The sequence below is a fragment of the Cebus imitator genome, unplaced genomic scaffold (assembly GCF_001604975.1).
Source record: "Cebus imitator isolate Cc_AM_T3 unplaced genomic scaffold, Cebus_imitator-1.0 Scaffold43, whole genome shotgun sequence".
NCBI classification, from domain to species: Eukaryota; Metazoa; Chordata; class Mammalia; order Primates; family Cebidae; genus Cebus; species Cebus imitator.
In genome coordinates this window covers 3,472,760-3,494,243 of record NW_016107358.1, presented here as the reverse complement: position 1 = coordinate 3,494,243, position 21,484 = coordinate 3,472,760, and the positions used below count along the sequence as shown (strand labels likewise).

General features: G+C 41.5%; 1 protein-coding gene across 6 annotated transcripts in view; it reads left to right on the top strand.

The window, feature by feature from the left end:
* Positions 1 to 21,484, top strand: part of HIVEP1 (HIVEP zinc finger 1) — a 147,717-nt gene that overhangs the window by 93,650 nt on the left and 32,583 nt on the right. For all 6 annotated transcript variants that reach the window (XM_017526655.2, XM_037737828.1, XM_017526656.1 and 3 more), the window contains one exon: positions 15,288 to 21,265. In XM_017526655.2, coding sequence (XP_017382144.1) covers positions 15,288 to 21,265 — 5,978 coding nt within the window. The remainder of the gene's footprint in view (positions 1 to 15,287; positions 21,266 to 21,484) is intronic.

The following is a 21,484-nucleotide window of genomic DNA, read 5'->3' as shown; positions in this document are numbered from 1 at the left end:
TAAAAATTACCAGTAATTTTTAAAATTATTTTTAAGATTTTGGGCCTTGCTTTGACTTTTGCAGTTTCAGAGTGATGTGTGCAGGTATGATTTCTCTATATTTACCTTGCTTGTGGTTTGGAGTGCTCTTGGATCTGTGCATTCATGCATTTCATTCATTTGTAACCATTTTTTGACTTTATCTCCTCACATATTGCCTCTGCCCCATTGTTTATCTTTCCATCTTCTGTCTTTGTTTTGTTACTTTCTGGATGTTGTATCCTTTGGTCTCCTAATACTTTATTCTGTGTTGTTTTCATCGGACTTATCCTTTATTTATTTCTGTCTCTCTTTCTCCCCGCCCCCGCCACCAAGACAGGGTCTTCTTTGTTATCCACGCTGGAGCCCAGTGGTCTGATAATAGCTCACTATAGCCTCAAAACACCTGGGCTCAAGCAGTTCTCTTGCTTTAGCCTCCAGGTAGCTGGAACTGCAGGCATGGGCCACTGCACCCAGATTATATTTATATTTTTTGTTTTAGAGACAAAGTCTTGCTATATTGCTCAGCCTAGTCTCAAACTTATGGCCTCAAGCAATCTTCCTGCCCCAACCTCCTGAGTAGCTGGGAGTGGCAGTCCCAGCCACTGCACCCAGCAACTGTCTTTTTCCGTTGTCCTAATCTAAGCTTAAATCTATCTTAGTTCTATTACAGTATTTTTTTCAGTTCTGTGATTTATATTTGGCTTTTCAAATCTGCTATGTCTTTTATACTTTGAGTTTTCTGAAATTTTCAGTATTTTTGTTTTTATTAAATTAGCACATTTGTTTTAAAGTCTTTGTGTATTCATTCCAGTATATTGGACCCTTGTAAATCTGTTTATAATGTTGGTTCTTTCATGTTGAATTCTTTTCTCAGATGCCTGGTTATCTTTGAATATGTGATGGACATTTTATTTTTAAAATTATAGAAATGTTTTAAAGCCTAAGTTGACAATATCTTCCTTCAAAGAAGATTTCAGTTTTCTTCTGTCAGGCTTATAGGAGAACTGACAATCTAAGATTCATCTTAATTGAGTTTTGGAGTGTGGGATTTTTGGGGCCATTGAGAGTGAGTTGCAGTTTATGTGAAGCTTGATCTTTATCCAGTTCTCCCTTATTCCCAGAATGAAGCCCTTTACGTTCTCGACTGAAAACATGCAGGTTTTAACATGGACTCCATGCGTGGCATGCCCTGGGTTCTGTCCTTTGTACCTTTAGCTCCTTTAGATTGTCAGAACTGCCCAGCATTTTAGCTGCTCTTTTGAATAGATAAACCCTCCCTGAGCAAAAGGAGCCCCACATACCGATCTCCCCTTTTTGGACCTGGTTATCCTCTCCTGGATCTTGTCTTAGTAACTCTCTTTTTACTGCTTAATTGCCTTCAAGCTGATAATATTTATATTTTGTCTAGGTAATCTGTTCTCAGAGGAGGAGGATCATCTGAATTACTTAATTCTTCATTACTATAAGTCCCTTATAAAAGTTCTTTATATGTTATCATATTAACCCTTGCCTTACATGTTGCAGATACTTTCTCAGTTTGTCACTTGCTTTTTAAAATGAAAATTACACACACACTCTCACACAAACAGAGTCTTTAGTTTTTATGTATCCAAATTGCTTTGCTTACTTTTTTGCTTAGGAAATATAATCCCAGCCCAAGGTGAGCTAGATATTTATCCCTATTTTTCTTGTTCTTTCTGTGGTTTTATTTCTTACAATGAATTATTGAACTTATTTTGGTACATGTGTTTGCTTAAGATCTGCTTCTATTTTACCATCCGTTGTATGAGACTTGAATCTTATCTCTTTTCCCCAAAATGCTGAAATATGGCACCTTTTTCATTTGCTATGAGAGTGTGTGTGTGTGTGTGTGTGTGTGTGTGTGTGTATGACAGGATCTTCTTATGGATTCTTGGTTTAACCATGGATCTGATCTTGAGAAAATACTGTCTTAATCATTTAATATCTTTTCCATAAGTTGTCTTTACATAATTTTCTTTCAGAATTTTATTGTTTAATTTAGAGTGGTTATTTTCTCATGAAGATTGGAGGCATGTTACATTTCTGAAAAGAGTAAAAGTTTTTATTGTTTGAAATTTTATAAAACTTAGATATTTGCAAATTGAAGTATTCAAAATATGATTTTTTTCCCCAGAGGCATGCTGTGTTTCTTTATTATGTAAGACATTAAAAAAAAAAACTCATACTAAAAACTAAAAATTTTCTGTATATTTAGAATATTCTGTGCTAAATTACATCATGGCATTTTAATATTTTTATTAATATTAATCAAAGAATATTTTCCATTGTGTTTTCTAACTAATCATTTATGGCATAAGGAAAAAGACTGATATTTCTGTACTGAACACTCTTGTTAGTTTTAGATTTTCAGTGATTTCTTTTGGGTTCTCTAAGAGAACATTTTATTATCAAGAAATAATGCTATTTTCTTACCATCATTTATATTTCATTTCTTTTTTTTCTTTCATTGTGTTAGCTGAACCGGTCTACAGAAGTGATTAAAAATAAGTGGCTATTGCAGGAATCCCCTTATTATCCCAGACCTCAGGAGAAGATTTTTCTAGGATTTAGTTTTGAGTATTGCATATCATCAACATGAGGTGGATATTCTTTATCATAGTTTCTTAGTTTGCTAGTTTTTTTTTGATTTTTCTAATTTCTCTTGTGACGTCCTGTTTGAACCCTGGGCTATTCAGAATTGCATTGATGAATTTCCAAACATCTGGCGATTTTCCACATATCTTTCTGCTATTTGTTTTTATTTTAATTTTGCTGTGTTCAGGGAATGTACTTTCTGTGTCCTCTTAACTTTGTTGAACTGCATACTTTGTTTTAAAATGTGACTAGCCAATAGGCAGTGTGCCTGGTGGCTTGTTGAATATGCATACTGTGGAGATGTCATGGGTTTAGTTCTAGACCACTGCAGTAAAGCAAATACTGCAATAAGGCAAGTCGCACGAATTTTTTTATTTCCCAATGCATACCAAAGTTATATTTACACTGTGCTGTAGTCTGTTAATTGTGTAAATGAGTATTGGCTTTCATAGCATTTTGTCTAATAAAACAATATACATACCTTAATTTTAAAAATATTGCCCAGAAATGCTAACGATCATCTGAGTCTTCAGTCAGTCATAATCTTTTTGCTAGTAGAGGGTCTTGCCTCATTGCAGATTGCTGCTGACTGATCAGGGTAGTGGTGGCTAAAGACTGGGGTGGCTGTTGCCATTTCTTAAAATAAAGCAATGAAGGTTGCCACATTGGCTTTTACTTTCATGAAAGGTTTCTCTGAAGCGTGTGATGCTCTTTGGTAGCATTTCACCCAGAGTGAAACTTCTTTCAGAACTGAAGTCAGTCCTCTCAAACCCTGCCACTGCTTTCTCGATCGTGTTTATGTAGTACTCTAAATCCTTTGTTGTCGTTGCAGCAGTGTTTACAGATTTCATCTCAGGAAACCACTTTCTTTTTCTCATCCATTGAAGCATCTCCTTATCCATTCAAGCCTTATCATGAGATTGGAGCAATTTAGTCACATCTTCAAGCACCAGTTTAATTCTGGTTCTCTTGCTCTTTCCAGCACATCTGCAGGGACTTCCTCCACTGAAGCCTTGAATCCCTCAAAGTCATCCATGAGGACTGGAATCTGCTTCTTCTAGACTCCTGTTAATGTTGCTATTGTGACCTCCTTTCATCAATCATGAATACTTTTAATGGCATTTAGAATGGTGAATCCTTTCAAGAAGGCTTTCAATTTACTTTGCCCAGTTCCATCAGAGGAATCAATATCTAGGACAGCTATCACCTTATGAAATGAATTTCTTAAATAGTAAGGCTTGAAAGTCAAAATATTCCATTAGAGCTCTTGGATGACAAGATTTATTGTCAATGAGCAGTGATACTTTAAAGGAAGTCTTTTTTTTTCTGAGTAGTGACTCTCAACAGTGGGCTTAAAATATTCAGTAAACCGGCTGGGCACGGTGGCTCACGCCTGTAATCCCAGCACTTTGGGATGTTCAGATCACCTGAAGTTGGGAGTTCAAGACCAGCCTGACCAACATGGAGAAACCTTGTCTCTACAAAAAATACAAAATTATCTGGGTGTGGTGGCACACGCCTGTAATCCCAGCTACTCCGGAGGATGAGGCAGGAGAATGGCTTGAACCCTGGATGCAGAGGTTGTGGTGAACCAAGGTTATGCCACTGCACTCCAGCCTGGGCAACAAGAGTGAGACTCTGTCTCAAAAAAGAANAAAAAAAAAAAAAAAGAAAGAAAATTCAGTAAACCATACTGTAAATAGATGTGCTGTCATCCAGGCTTTGTAGTTCCATCTGTTGAGCACAGGCAGAGTAGATTTAGCATGATTCTTAAGGGTCCTAAGGATTTTCGGAACGGTAGATCAGCATTTGCTTCAACTTAAAGCCACCAGCTGTTTTAGCCCCTAACAAGAGAGTCAGCCTGTCCTTTGAAGCTTTGAAGCCAGGCATTGACTTTTCCTCTCTAGCTATGAAAACCCTGGATGGCATCTTCTTCCAATAGAAGGCTAGTTTATCTACATTGAAAATCCATTGTTTCCTCTAGCCACCTTCCTCAGTTATCTTAGTGAAATCTTTTGGATGACTTTCTGCAGTGTCTACATTAGCACCTGCTGCTTCACCTTGCCCTTTTATGTGATGGAGATGGCCTCTTTCCTTTTATCTCTTAAACTAACCTCTGTTAGCTTTCAGCCTTTCTTCTGCCGCCTCCTCCCTTGTTTCAGCCTTTATAGCATTGAGGAGAGTTAGGGCCTTTCTCTGGATTAGGCTTTGGCTGACGGGATGTTGTGGCTGGTTTCATCTTCTGTCCAAACCACTAAAATTTTCTTCATATCAGCAATAAGATTGTTGTGCGCTTTCTTATCATTCGTGTGTTCACTGGAGTAGCACTTTTAATTTCCTTCAATAACTTTTCCTTTGCATTCACAATTTGGCTTACTGGCACAAGCATCCTGGCCTTCAGCCTATCTCAGCTTTCGACGTGCCGTCTGAAGTAAGCTTTTGATTTAAAGCTAGAGACATGCAACTCCTCCTTTCACTTGAACACTTAGAGACCCTTGTAGAATTATTAACTGGCATAATTTCAACCTTGTTGGGTCTTGGGTAATAGGCAGGTCCAAGGAGAGGCAGAGAGACTGGGGAATGGCGGTTGATGGAGCAGTGAGAACGCACACAACATTTATTAAGTTCACGATCTTACATGGACACAGTTAATGCAGCCCCAGAACAATTAGAACAGTAAAAACGAAGCTCACTGATCACAGATCACCGTGACAGATATAATAATAATAATGCAAGAGTTTGAAATATATTGCAAGAATTACCAAAAATGTGTCCGACACAAGAAGTAAGTGCATGTTTGGAGAAATGGTGCCAAGACAGACTTGCTCCCTGCAGAGTTGCCACAAACCTTTAATGTAAAAAGCACAGTATTTGTGAGGCTGAGTAAAGTGAAGCTCAACAAAACAAGATATACACGTATTCATTTTCTTTTGCTACATAACAAATTGCTGCAAATGTAGCAGTAGACACAGTGCTTACTGTCTTGTGGTTCTGTAGGTCAGAAGCCTGACCCAGGTCTTAGCTTGCTATAGTGATGGTGTCAGCAGGTCTGTCTTCTGGAGGCCCCAGGGGAAAGTCCGTTTCCCTGCTTAGTCAGGTTACTGGCAGAATTAAATCCTGTAGCTGTAGTTGTCATGTTCTTGTGAGCTGTCAGCTGAAGGCCGTTCCCAGCTTTTAGAGGCCACCATGTTCTTTGGATGACAGCTCTCTTTCTCCATCTTAAAAGCCAGCGATGGCAGATCAGGTCTCATTTCCAGTTTCTCTCCTGCGTCTTCGCTTGTTTGATACCTCTGACTTCAGCTAGAAGAGATTCTTCATTGTTATGGGATTTTGTAATTAAATTTGAGAGTCCTGCCATAACCCAGGATAATCTCCCCATGTGAAAGTACATAACATTATCGCATTTGCAGTGTCCCCTTTGCCACATACAGAAACGTTTACAGGTTCCAGAGGCTGGGGTGTGCCCATTTTACAGGGCCATTATTTTACCTGCCATGCTGCCATATTGGACAGTATGGCTTTATACTGTATTATCTTTTACATTGGTGAAATTTTGAATCAATGAAATTCTTAAAGTTCTTTTTAGAATTTTACCATTTTCAGAGCTCTTCATTTATACGTATAGATCCCCATTTAAGTTTTAACATTTCAGTATAGGTCTGAAGGCAATGAAATCTCTCAGCTTTGGTTTTTCTGAAAACGTCTTTCTTTGGCCTTCATTTTTGAAAGCTAAATTATTTCTCAATATGAAATTCTGGGTTGGACAGTTTTCTTTTTTCTTTCAGTAGTGTAAAAATATCACTCCATGGTTTCTGTTGAGAAATCTGCTTTAATTTTTACCTTTGATTCTGTATGTGTAATGTTTTTCTACCCTCTGGCTGCTTTCAGGATTTTCTCTTTATGTTTGGTTTTCAGGAGTTTGAATATGATATCTAATTTTTTCCTCCCTTTTCTTCTTTTTCCTCAGTATTTTTAAAATTCCTTCTGTATGTTTATTCTTTCATATTCTTACTCATCCTCGTTATGGGTTATGTATGGTTTGTTGTTTTCATTATTTCGGGAAAATCTGTGGCCATTATTTTTTCACATATTTGTACTGCTCTGATTATTCTTTCTTTTCCCTCTGCAAAACCAGTTATTTGTCACACTATTTGATACTGTCCTGTGGCTCCCAACCTGCTTGTCTATTTTCATTCTTACCTTTCTTCCTTCCCTCTACTCCCTTCCCCTCACTTCCTTTTCTTACCTCTTTTTTCTTTCCGCTTTGTGTTTCTGATTGGGTAATTTTTATTGGGCTATCTGTAAGTTTCCTACAGATTGCTTAGTTTTCTCAAGTCTCCTAATAAGTCCGTCACAGGCTTTCTTCATCTCTCTTGCTCTGATATTTATTTCTAGCATTTTGTTTGATCCTCTCTCTGCCTAAATTCCCACTTGTGAATGCATGTTGTCCACCTTTTCCTCTGGATCATTTAGCATGTTAAACACAGTTATTTTAAAGTCTCTGAGAGCTCCAACACCCAAGTCATCTCAGAGTCTGGCTGAGTCGATTGCTTTGACAGTGAAAGCATGTGCCTCTTGTGTGTGTGTGCACGTGCGTGTGTGTGTGTGTGTGTGTGTGTGTGTGTATTTAATTTTGGTTAACAGTAGGTAGTATTGACCTAAAGAAAGAAATTGAGGCAAAATTAATATAGCAAGTTTATTTGAAAGCCAAGGTTGAACTCGGTTGCCCAGGGCACACTTGAAGTTGCCTTGGACAGTGCTCTATCTGGTCATTGTTACAAGCAGGTTTTATAAGGCAAAAGGGGATGAGGGGTGGACTGATAGTTGTTTGACAGAAATCCCCATTGGCTTACAGAGATAACATTGGTTAGCGATTGACTGGTTTAATGTCCGGTGTGTGGGATTTTATGGCACTTGGCTTCGGTTAGCGTAGGGCACACATAGGTGGCTTCAGAAGGTAATTATTTAGCTCAAGGGGGAGGGTAAGACGGCTGCTGTCGCACACTGCAACATCTGAGTGCCTCTCTGAGCCTGACAATGAAAGGGGACTTGCGTTCCTCAGAGAAAGAGTTTCTTTTCTTCTCACTGCTGAAGTGGGTAGCTTCTGGAGGCTGGAAATGGGCACTGTTCTATCAGGTGATTGGAAAGACAGTTGAGCCTGCCCATTCAAGAGTTGAGCTGGGCTTGGATGTTCAGTGTACACTGGCTTTTCATTCTTCCAGCGATGGCCTGCCAGTTCCTTGTGGGGACTGGGACGCTGGGGGCCTTTCCCAGTACTAGTGGCCCTGCTCAGCTTGCAGCCTCCTGCACCATGGGCTGGGGGGCGTCCCCGCCCACCTCCTCACCTCCCCCCTGGCAGTGGGCTGCTGCTGCTGCCTCCCACTCAGGGCTGGGCTTCTGGTTGGGGAGGGGGGGCTGCCCCATTCTCCTCCTTGTCCAGCCTCCGTCTTGGCCATCCCTGTGTTTCCAGCTGTTCCCCCATGGGATGGACTGAAATACTTGTGGTGTGGGATTTTGGTCTCACAACGGTTTCCTGCCTCCCCTGTGGCAGAGGGTCTCCTCCTCTGTCCTTCCCCTGGCTGCAGGGTGTTTCTGCCTGTCCTTGTGGTGACGTCCGCTGCCCTTTCCCCAGCAGCTTAAAGCCTAAGGCTTTGCTCAGAGGGAGGAGGCGCACCAGGAGGGCTGGCTTCATGCCTGTTGGCTCTGTCTGCATGCTCGGGGCACTTCCCTGGCCTCCTGTCCTGCCCCTCGTGTGAGCACCTGCTGCGGGCCCATGTTAAAGAGCCTGTGAGTGAGTGTGGACTCCCTCAGCCCATCCTAATCCAAAGGCAGAAAAAAACATGTAAACAGGCAAACAGGGCGTTCTAGGCTGTGACTGTATTGAGGAAGGGATTGAGGAAGGTTGGGGTGGGCAGGACAGGAACACCAACTTCAGGTAGAGTGGAGGAACAGCCCAGAGGTAACGCTGGTGCAGTGACTTGAAAGTTGCAAATGACCCTGTCATTTAAAGAGGGGTGTAGGGAGGGCTTTTGGAGCTGAGGAGATAGCAAGTACAAACCCCGGGGGCAGGAATGAGATGGGCTAGTTCAAGGAGGAGAAAGTTTACCAGAGGCTGAAGTGGAGTGAGTCAGGGGAAATGGTGTAGAGGGAGGTTGGAGGGTTGCCAGTCAGATGACCCTGCAGTCTTGGCCATGTTAAGATGCTTGAACTGTATTCCATGAGGAATGGGAAGAACTTGGTGATCAGTGATCAATCGAACGTGGCTTCCTCTTGCTTGCTAAGTGAATTCCAGTCTCTTCTGCTTTGTGTTCGGGGCCCAGAGTAAACTGGTTCTAGAATACCTCTTCCATCCTATCTCCCACTCTACTAATAGACAAACAAGACTACCTTCCTGCTCTTCATGAGTCTTACGCATTTTCCTGTTCACCTTGTTCCTGCCTAACTGGAAAGCACTCGTCCCCCTGCCAAGGTAGGCTCTAGTCAGATGTGCTGCCACCACAGAGCTTTTCCCAGGCGTTTCCTCACCTCCATTGTAATCAGTTGTTCCCACATCTACGTGGTAGCTTCTTGAGTATACCTCTTTATCACACATTATTTGTTTAAATTTTTAATTTGTTTAATTTTTCTGTCTTGCATCTTTAGTCTGGTTCTCTCTGCCTACCTTCACTACCTATTTATAATCACACTCATCCCTTCCATATCCTGAAGAAGCCTTCCCTCACCCTCCTTTCCCCTGACTCTGACATCTTGTCTTTCTCTTTTCCTTTACAGCCGCATCCCCAGAAGAGCACCTGTGTTTGCAGGCCGTCTGCGTCCTCATGCCCTCCCTCACTGCTTACTGGTGTATGATAGGGTTTTTACCTCCAGAACCCTGCCGCCACCGCTTTCAGAGACAATGACGTCTTCCTAATCCCAGTGGCCGCCAAGCCCAGGGACCCCTTGTTAATTTCCATCTGTGTATCTGAATTGATAGTCAACACCAGCAGTCATGTCTTCCTTTTTAAAAGTCCCCAAACCCCCACTTCCTGGCTGTTTCTCTGTCACACATTTTCTCCCATCTTTCTGATGTCCTCTTGTTTCTTTTTGTTTCTAGCTCGCCGGTAAGCGTAGGAATTACCCATCTTTCTCATGTGAGACCTCCTCTCTCCACAACATATTGTCTTTGGCTTATCATTTATGTCCTTTTACAAAAACAGCTCTCACTGCGTATTCCCAGATCAGTGCCTGTAGCCCAGACCTCTCTCTAGAGGAAGAAAAGAATGTGCACGTATACTTAATGTATCATAATTTTCATATTGCTATGTAATCTTTGTAATTATTTTAAATGGATGTATAATGTTATGTTAAGTGGCTGTGCCGTAATTAGCCTAACCATTTTCCTATTGAAAATTTCTTGTCCTGAATTTCCAGCTACAGTTTACAATTCTATGCATGTATATTGAGTTTGAGATTCAGTGGAATAGAAAGTGAATGGATTTTTTTCTTTTCCAAACTAACTCAGTACTCAGACGGGAAACCTCAGCAGAATCTTTGACAAACCTTTCTCAGGCTTTCTTAGTTTGAATCAGATCAGAGGCCACTGTCACTACCTGAGTTCAGGGTATCATTTTAACTCTTGTACAAACTACTGAAAAAAGCCTTCTAAATGGTCTCCCTGTCTGATCTCTTGACCTTCTGACCCAGCATGCTCTCAGTTGTTAGAAAGCAGGTACTTATATTCCTAAGGCCCAGAAGAGATCTGAAGTTTTTCACACTGACATGTCTCTGAGTAAATCTAAAAAGAGAGATTTACTCAGAGATTCACCTTTAATCAAGACAGGATTTTAAACACACTATCAGTTGTGGTTTATCATCCCCACTACTTACAATAAGAATATTCTTTGTCACACCTCACTGGCAACTAAGATGCACTCTTGAGCCAGGAAACTTGCTTGCTTTTAATCTGTTACTCTCTAGAAGTAATCCTGAAAATCAGCTGACTGATATTTCAAACTCTTCTGCAAAGAAACATAGACGCCCTAATAAATAGATTAGTGCCTTGGAAAATAACGTGTCAGTGACTTCACATAGAACCCAGGAATCTTCGCTTATACTTCCCCAACTATTCAACTTTTTTTCAACGAAGCGGCCCGTGTGGCCTTTCTAAGCTGTTCTTGACCACTTACCTGAGGGAGAGTTCTGGCTTTTCTTTCGAAGCCCAGGTCAGTGATCTGACAGGGTAGTGCTGCTGATTTGGGTCCCTCTCCTGAGTGTGCTTTGTATGTCAAATGAAGTCATGTTTAGATTTTTGATGTGTTGATATCTCAGAGTTTCTGCCTGAAATTTCAGCCATTACTGGTAGCATGCTGACGAGTGAGAGAAAACAGTTTTCAGTGGCCGGCTGACTCCTGTTTTGAGTCCTCCTCCCTTCCCAATCTGATTCTAAGCCCTCCCTGTGTAAGGACAGAGAGTTGTGTTTTAATGCTGGTGTGCACCAAGCATGCCCAACCTTAGTAATGGTAAAAACAAGCATCCAAAATGACAGCATTTCTGGAATCAGGGTGGTGAATAGAAAGCAGTGTCCTTCCGCTGAGACAGAGGGTCGGTGGGGCGCTGGTTGGCAGGCTTGGCAGGGTTGGTGGGGTTAGAGGGGAGTGATCACATTGCAGAGGCTCCATGTGAGTCCTTGGGCTGCCTTCCACTGCTTGGTTTTTGTTTCCTGTAATGTGTTTTCTATTGTAGTTCACCTTAACAACAAGTTGCCTTTAAAATGATGGAAAAGCACAAGTGCTGATGGTGAACAGCTGTCTCCTCCTCCTCTTCACACCAGTTTCATTTCTGCTTTGAAGCACTATGGTGTGTGCAGCCTCTTAACTATTTTGTGGACACAGCCACGAGGTTTGATGATTGTGCTGTTTGCTATAGATAAGAGGACAAGAGAAAATAACTCCAGTCACTCTATAATAGATAGATTTAAAACAAATCCAGATGAGGGTAACTTTAAAAAACTTCGAAGTATTTCATTCTCTGAAAACCCAAGGGTCTGCTGCCTTCCATTCTAGGGCCTTGGTTCTCAATAGAAGATATTTGTCTATAATTCCTAGACTGATGGCTTAGCTGCCCTCTCTGAGCAGTTCAGCTCCAGATCTTGAGAATCAAGGGATGGAGAGTGAAAATCTGTGGAGAGGCAGGCACCTTGCTTTCACATCCACCTCTAAAGTGATAGTGCAGTATTCTTCTCCCATACACCTGCTATTGTCCCTCTGTGTGCACCTTTCTCATCCCCTCCACCAGCCTCTCCCCTCCTAACAACCACAAAAAAGTCCTTGAATTTAGACTGATCCAAGCTCCAGGGTCATCTCACTACCTCCCCTCCTCTCAAGCACCAGTGATAGAGTGGGCTTTATCCCTTGAACAAGGACAGTGAACCCTGTTAAAGAAAGAAGATCCAACAAAACCTAGAAGGATGAACACAACTCAGAAAAAGACTGTCAGGAGTATGTTCTCAGCTGAGTGCTACTCCCTCACCATTCCCCATGACCTCAGGCAGTACAAGAGCCTTGAGAATGTGGAAGACAGGCTGAATTCTGCCTTAAAGGAAGTATTACCCTAGAAACAGAAGTGTTCTTAAGTGCAGAACTAAAGATCATAAAAGTTTTAAAGCAAGAGCTCAAACTTAATATGAGACAATAAAATGAGATGAAATAGGAAAAATGGAACTAAGGGTATAAAATGAGAACAAAATAACATCGGTCTAAAACTAATGAATAAATATGAAGCAGTAAAGAACGTAAAGGCCTGACAATTCAATTATTGGCATAAAAGGAAAGCTTTAGAAAATTGTAGAGAAAACAAAAGATAAAAACCGAAAGAGAGGAAAGCAATTTAAATTATCGTTCAGGTGATCCAGAGAAAACATAATTGATGTCCCTAAAGAAAAGAACCTTATTCCAAAAAAAGTTGACCAGAAAACATATATGAAGATATCATAGAGGAAAGCTTTCTGAAGTAAACCAGGTTGCCAGAAAGCAAAGGAGGATGCAAAGTTTTGAAGGGAATAGCACCAGTCATGTGATAAGATTAAATAGAGAACTAGGTATAAACAATGATACAGGTACAATGTGTTATAAGCTTTGGCAAATGAGAGAGGAATCTGTCTATATCTAGAACTGAAACATGAAGTTTAGAAGTTCTGTTTAAAATATCTGTTACTCAAATTCTTAACTCCCAGTAGATTTTTAGGAAACAGTTCTCTTATAAAGAAATATGGATCTTAAGTTTAGCAATTCCTTTATCTTCAACGTCATTTTCTTTTAAGTACAAGGTTAAATTTTTTGTTGTTGTTTAAATCACATACAGTATTTCTGGGTTGAATTTTTGCATTTTTTTTTGGAGTATAAGACATTGTTTAAATTCCATAACTTTAACAATGAAAGTTTATTCTAAATTGTTTGTGAAACAGAGCAACGCAGGCATATCTCCCGTGGCCAAGATTCTGGTTGAATAGGTCCCGGATGGGGCCTGACATGGGTAGATTATGTTTAAGTCCATGTTGTTTCAGCTCTGCCAGCCTCTCATCCAAGTGATTTCTCACCTCTGTTTTTGTGTTTATTTTAATAGCCTACTGACTTTCACACCTTTATGACACCCACCTCCAGCTTCTGGAAGAGGGTAGAGAGACTACTTGCTCCAGGTTGATAAGCATCATTTTTCACTTTGCCTACTTGCCTGATAGAGTTAATGAGAGACAAAAAAATGCATCAATAACTTTCTTACATTCATCTTAACAAGGGAAAACTAGTGGGGAAACATCATTTCATGAATGAGTGTTTTAGAGAATTAAAAAAGATTTGTTCAACATTTTGTAAAAGTGAATAATACTGATACTTTTTTTCTACTTTTCTTAGCTCAAATATTTTAGTTATGAGACCCCCCCCTTTGTTTTTCAATTATGGTGGGTAAATATATCTTTAATGGAATAGTATGCATTTTTTCATTAAGCAATGGTATGAGAGCTTATAAACTGATGTCAGAATATGACTAGAATATTTCTAATATAAATTTCATCCTCAATAAATAGTTATTGCAGTGTAGCCATTTTGGTCCAATATGAATTTCAAATATGTACACTGCAATAGCTATTTGAAAATAGTGGAGAATTAAGTAGTTGGCTTTTCTACAAGTAGAGTAATATAAGGTTGAATAATTTTTGTTCATATGCCCAACAATCCAACAAATGGAAATGAAACTAAATCATGGCAAGGAATTGTTGCCCAAAAATACAATAGTTGATAGATTGTGGGTATTGTCACTTAAATACTGATTTATTTCCAACACAGCTAAAAATGAAGGTGATTTCCTTTCTCTTGCAGTAAGTTTTACCTTCTTTCTGCCTGACTCCCTAGCTGCCTACCTGCCTTACCTATTGCTAATGACAAAGAAACATAGCCATTGAATATTTTGTTCAGCGAAAATGGTGATTTTTTTTTTTTTTAATTAAGGGCGATTACAACCTTACGACTTCATAATTTTGTTGGTAAGAAACCACAAATAAGCGGGTTATTTTAGTTTCATGATTTTCTATTCATTGATACAGTTGCTATATCAGCAATATTTCGTGGCAGTCCTGACTATGGTCTGCCCTTAAAATTATATCAGCGGCCCTTTTTCTCATGAAAATATCAGTTTTGCATATTTATAAATTTGCTGAAAAGTTTCTTTTGAAAGATCCTTAATGAGATAAGACAAATACTCAGCATGAGAGGGTTGAATTTTCTTCTTTGTGGGCCAGCGTTCTCAGACTGTTGTGTAGACAGAGTCAGGTATTGTTACCAAACCAATCTAGGTCCATTTGCCTGCACACAATGAAAAGCCAGACACTGAATCACTAGATTTTTATAGAAAGAAAGGTTAATGACAAGTCAGCCATGCAGGAGATGCTCAAATCTGTCTTCCCTCACCAACTTCAAGCAGTATCTAAAAGGAAGGGATGCTGGAGGAGGGGTTTTGGGGTTGATTAATGATTGCTGGAAAGGGAGGGGAGGTTTGGAAAGTCCCTTGAACCGACACAGTTGTCTCTTCATGCTTCTTTATGGGTTGCAAATTTGGAGGGAGTCATTGTGAAACCTGTGGTGAAAATACTGGCTGTGGTGTCAGAAGGTTGCTCATCTGGCAAGTTAAGTCCATTCTGTACAGGTCCCAGTCAGCCATGCTAGTTCCAACCAGTTTCAACCAGTCAGCCAGTTTTGTTGCAAGCAGAGGGAATTCTGACAGGCTGTTTCCTTATCTGCAGTGCTGTAAGACAAGCTCAAGACTTCTTGTTAGTTACCATTTTCTTTAACCCTGTGGAGCACTGTTTGAGGGTTAGAGTGACAAGGGGAAAGATAATTCAGTTCTGAAAGATCTGGTTCCAGGATGTTGATTCTTCAAGAAAGGAACACAAGCATTCCAGAAATGCACACCTAGGTCTTTGCATGAGTGTTGCAGTAGATTTTGATTGGGAACATTTTTCAATTTCTGGAACACAGAAATACAATTTTATTTAAAAAATAGACTTTCCTTAAACTACTTTCTTCAGTTATCATAATGATAGTAATCTTAATTTTCAAAAAATTGTATAGTTGGTGTATGTACAATGTTACCAATTGTTTGTTTTGTTTTTTTTTTAACAGAAATCTTAGAGGCCGGTGTTAAAGGAACTTCAGAATCCCTTAAAGGTGTGAAACGCAAAAAGATAGTAGCTGAGAATCACCTGAAAAAAATACCAAAATCCCCACTGAGAAATCCTCTTCAGGCAAAACAAAAACAAAATACAGAAGAGTCATCTTTCACCATTCTTCATAGTGCTTCAGAGTCTCAGAAGAAACAGAATTATATTCCTGTAAAAAATGGGAAGCAGTTTACCAAACAAAATGGAGAAACACCCGGAATAATTGCTGACGCCTCAAAGTCCGAAGAATCAGCCTCCCCAAAGAAGCCCTTGTTTCTGCAGCATTCATCTGAACTGCGTAGATGGAGATCCGAAGGCACTGACCCTGCCAAATTCAGTGTCCTCGGTGAACAATGTGACTCCAGCTCCTTGTCAAGTAAAAGCAGAACTGACAATAGTGAATGCATCTCTTCTTGTGGCACTACATCCCTCTCCTATACAAACACCGCATTTGATGTCTTACTGAAAGCAATGGAGCCAGAACTGAGCACCTTGTCACAAAAGGGCTCATCTTGTGCAATTAAGACAGAAAAACTGAGGCCAAATAAGACTGCACGATCCCCTTCCAAATTAAAAAACAGTTCAATGGATGCCCCAAATCAAACTTCACAGGAACTGGTTGCTGAATCACAGTCTTGTACCTCTTACACAGTCCATGTGTCTGCTGCTCAGAAGAACGAGCAAGGGACAGTGCAGTCAGCTTCTCATTTGTATCAACATGAACACTTTGTTCCCAAATCTAACCAACATAATCAGCAGCTTCCAGGGTGTTCAGGTTTCACAGGATCACTGATGAATCTGCAAAATCAAGAGAATGCCAAACTTGAACAGGTTTATAATATAGCAGTGACATCATCTGTAGGCCTAGCCTCATCTTCCAGTAGATCTCAGGTTACTCCCCAAAACCAGCAAATGGATTCTGCGTCACCTTTGTCAATAAGTCCAGCCAATTCTACACAGTCGCCCCCCACGCCAATCTATAATTCAACCCATGTTGCCTCTGTTGTTAATCAAAGTGTAGAGCAAATGTGCAATCTTCTTCTGAAAGATCAGAAGCCAAAAAAACAAGGAAAATATATTTGTGAGTATTGCAATAGAGCATGTGCAAAGCCTAGTGTGCTTTTAAAGCATATCCGCTCCCACACTGGAGAGCGACCCTATCCCTGTGTGACTTGTGGATTTTCATTTAAGACTAAAAGTAATCTGTATAAGCACAAGAAATCCCACGCACATACTATCAAACTGGGTCTTGTCTTGCAGCCAGATGCTGGTGGCTTGTTCTTGTCCCACGAGTCCCCCAAAGCACTTAGCATTCATTCAGACATAGAGGACAGTGGGGAGAGCGAGGAGGAAGGCACCACTGATGAGAGACAGCATGACCTGGGCTCCATGGAGCTGCAGCCTGTGCACATAATAAAGAGGACGTCAAATGCTGAAACTTTACTAAAAAAATCAGGCGTCACTCCAAGCAATCCAGAAAATGTGGTAGGTGACTTTTTGCTACAGGACAAATCTTCAGAATTACAAGCTGTGGCAGAGTTACCGAAAGTTGTGGTCCACCCTGTCACTGTGTCCCCCTTAAGAACTGACAGTCCAAAGGCCGTGGATCCCAAGGCTGAACTTTGTAGCGCACAAAAGCAGAAGGACCTTCTGTTGATAAACGTACAGTCACTTTCAGCCAACGTTCCCCAGGGTGGCATCTCCAGGTTGGAGACTAATGAGAAGCCCCACCAGAAAGGGGACACGAATCTACTGGAAGGAAAGCAAGACTCTCACGTAGGAGCAGTACACGCTCAGCTACAAAGGCAGCAGGCTACGGATTACTCCCAAGAGCAGCAAGGAAAGCTCCTGAGTCCTCGAAGTTTAGGAAGTACGGATTCTGGTTACTTTTCACGTTCTGAAAGTGCCGATCAAACAGTGAGTCCACCGACTCCCTTTGCCAGAACGTTACCCAGCACAGAACAAGACTCAGTAAGGAGCAACGGACCCTCTGCAGCTCGTGTCAGCACGTCATCAGCACCCTCTGCTCTGCCCACAGGGGAGAAGGCATTGCTTTTACCAGGTCAGATGCGCCCACCCTTGGCCACAAAAACACTTGAGGAGCGGATATCAAAGCTTATCTCAGACAATGAAGCCTTGGTAGATGACAAACAACTGGATAGTGTGAAGCCGCGGAGAACTTCACTCTCAAGACGAGGAAGCATTGATTCCCCTAAATCATACATATTTAAAGATTCGTTTCAGTTTGATTTAAAACCAGTAGGACGGAGAACAAGTTCAAGCTCTGATATACCGAAGTCCCCTTTCACCCCTACTGAAAAATCAAAGCAAGTGTTTCTTCTGTCTGTACCTTCACTTGACTGTTTACCTATCACAAGAAGTAATTCCATGCCGACTACAGGTTATTCAGCAGTACCTGCAAATATAATACCTCCTCCTCATCCACTAAGAGGAAGTCAGTCATTTGATGACAAAATTGGCGCTTTCTATGACGACGTGTTTGTATCAGGACCTAACACTCCTGTGCCCCAGAGTGGACATCCCCGTACACTTGTTAGACAAGCAGCCATAGAAGACTCTTCAGCAAATGAAAGTCATGTTCTCGGTACTGGGCAGTCCCTGGATGAGAGCCACCAAGGATGCCATGCCTCTGGTGAAACTGTGTCTGCGCGGAGCAAGGCATTGGCACAAGGCCCACATACAGAAAAAAAGAAATCTCACCAAGGGCGAGGGACAATGTTTGAGTGTGAAACTTGTAGAAACAGGTATAGGAAACTGGAAAATTTTGAAAATCATAAGAAATTTTACTGTTCTGAGTTACACGGACCAAAAACAAAGGTAGGCGTGAGAGAACCTGAGCACGCCCCTGTGCCTGGCGGTCCGCAGCCGCAGATTCTGCACTACAGAGTGGCCGGGTCCACCGGCGTCTGGGAACAGACGCCCCAGATTAGAAAAAGGAGGAAAATGAAAAGTGTTGGGGACGATGATGAACTTCAGCAAAATGAAAGTGGAACTTCTCCAAAAAGCTCCGAAGGCCTTCAGTTTCAGAATGCTCTGGGCTCTGCTCCCAGTTTGTCTAAACATACTGTTACCATAAGAAGTGACCAGCAGCATAAAAATACACAGTTGCAAAACTCCCAAATTCAGCTTGTTGCCAGGGGCCCTGAGCAGACCATGGATCCCAAGCTATCGACCATCATGGAGCAGCAGATAAGTTCAGCAGCCCAGGACAAGACAGAACTACAGAGACACAGGACTGGAATCTCTGTCATCCAGCACACCAACTCCCTGAGCAGGCCCAACTCCTTCGACAAGCCTGAGCCTTTTGAAAGAGCCTCCCCAGTGTCCTTCCAGGAGCTGAATAGAACAGGGAAGCCCGGGTCTCTGAAAGTGATAGGACTCTCCCAAGAGGAGGGTCACCCTTCTCGGGATGGATCTCATCCTCACCAGCTTGCACCATCAGATGCCTTCAGAGGAGAACTTCAGGAAAGCTCCAGAAAGAGTCCAAGTGAACGACCTGTGTTAGGACAGCCCTCAAGACTTGTCCGGCAGCACAATATCCAAGTTCCAGAGATTTTGGTCACAGAAGAACCGGATCGGGACCTGGAAGCTCAAGGCTACGATCAAGAAAAGTCCGAGAAGTTCAGTTGGCCCCAGCGGAGTGAAACCTTATCAAAATTGCCAACAGAGAAACTGCCACCCAAAAAGAAAAGGCTGCGTCTGGCTGAGATAGAACATTCCTCAACAGAATCGAGCTTTGATTCCACTCTCTCCAGGAGTCTAAGTAGGGAGAGCAGTTTATCACACACTTCGAGTTTCTCAGCCTCTTTAGACATAGAGGACATTTCTAAAACGGAGGCTTCCCCCAAAGTCGATTTTCTAAATAAAGCTGAGTTTCTTGTGATCCCAGCTGGCTTGAATACGCTGAATGTTCCTGGAAGTCACCGGGAAATGAGGCGTGCTGCATCAGAACAGATAAATTGCACTCAGATGTCAATGGAGGTCTCTGATCTCAGAAGCAAATCATTCGATTGTGGAAGCATCACCCCACCCCAGACGACACCACTTACTGAATCACAGCCTCCGTCTTCACCTTCTCGAATGGGAGTGGCTGGGCACGTGCCTCTCTTAGAAAGAAGGAGAGGCCCACTGGTCCGGCAGATATCTTTAAACATAGCTCCTGATAGTCACCTGTCTCCCATAAACCCAACGTCTTTCCAAAATATTGCTCTTCCCAGTGTGAACGCAGTGCCATATCAGGGGCCTCAGCTCACCAGTACATCTTTAGCTGAGTTTTCCGCACATAATTTGCACTCTCAGACTCAAGTTAAGGATCTGCAGGCAGAAACGTCAAACTCCAGCTCTACCAGCATCTTTCCTGTTCAACAGCTTTGTGATATCAATTTGTTAAATCAAATGCACACACCCCTTAGCCACCAGAGCACACAGCAGTCTCCGCAAGTGTCTACGCAGGGTGGCAAACCAGATGCCAGTTCTGCTTTATCTGGGTCTTCTAAAAGTGAGGATTGCTTTGCTCCCAAATATCAATTGCATTGTCAGGTTTTCACTTCAGGCCCATCTTGCTCTTCTAATCCTGCTCATTCTTTGCCAAATCAAGTTATTTCAGATCCAGTTGCAACAGATTGTTGTGTGACATCAGCAGCGTTACCAACCAAATTAATTGATACCATATCTAACTCGCATCCTCTGATACCACCAGAGCTCAGGACCCTTGGAAGTCAGGTGCAGAAGGTGCCGTCGTCATTCATGCTGCCTGTACGTCTGCAGAGTAATGTTCCTGCTTACTGTTTTGCTACACTCACGTCCCTACCACAAATACTAGTGACCCAGGATCTGTCCAGTCAGCCAATTTGCCAGGCTAATCATAGTGTCGTGCCAATCAGTGAAGAGCAAAACTCTGTGCCAACATTACAAAAAGGTCATCATAATGCTTTGCCAAACCCAGAGAAGGAATTTGTTTGTGAAAATGTTCTTTCAGAGAGGGTCCAAAATTCTTCCCTCTCGGAATCCTCGCCCATAATTCAGAAGATATGCGTTGGTCGACTTTCCCCTCAGCAAGAATCTTCAGCTTCGAGTAAAAGGATGCTTTCCCCAGCAAATAGTTTAGACATTGCCATGGAAAAGCACCAGAAGCGGGCCAAAGATGAAAATGGAGCTGTTTGTGCAGCAGATGTGAGACCTTCAGAGCCTTTGGGTTCGAGAGCTAATGAACCTAGTAAACAGAAGAAACCTGTTTTAGTGAGGCAGGTTTGTACCACAGAGCCTCTGGACAGTGTGATACTGGAAAAGGATATTTTTTCTCAACCTGAAATTAGTAGTGAGGCTGTTAATTTGACAGATGTTTTACCAGCTGATAATTCGTTATCAGAATGCTCTAAGTTTGTCGTTATAGAACCTATAAGTGAATTGCAGGAATTTGAAAACATCAAGTCATCCACATCATTAACTCTTACAGTTCGAAGTTCACCTGTCCCTTCAGAAAATACTCTTATTTCTCCTTTGAAATGTACAGACAACAACCAAGAAGGGAAGTCTCCAGGGGTTAAAAATCAAGGTGACAAAGTGAACATCCAAGAGCAAAGTCAACAACCGATCACTTCTCTTTCATTGTTGAACATCAGGGACACCCAGCAGCTGGCTTTCCCTAGCCTGAAGACTACAACCAACTTTACATGGTGTTATCTCTTAAGGCAGAAGTCGTTGCATTTGCCTCAGAAGGACCAGAAAACTTCAGCCTATACTGATTGGACAGTAAGCTCCAGTAATCCAAATCCACTTGGTTTGCCCACAAAAGTTGCACTTTCTCTCCTTAATTCAAAACAGAACACTGGAAAATCACTGTATTCTCAAGCAATAACTACCCATTCCAAGTCAGATTTGTTGGTCTATTCAAGCAAGTGGCAAAGCAACTTAAGCAAGGTACTTGAAATGTAATTTATCTTCAGATACGGTTTGTGCAAATTTGTTTTAACGTGTCTTGATACCTTTAAATATTTTAACTGGAAATATTTTAATTTTGAGTGACAAATTGTGCTTTAAGTGTCTCATTTGAAAGACAGGGTGATATATTTACCTCAGGAGTTACATTGATAGGAGTTACCTGGAGTCTTTCAGTGATTGTATCTTGAAAGATTTTAG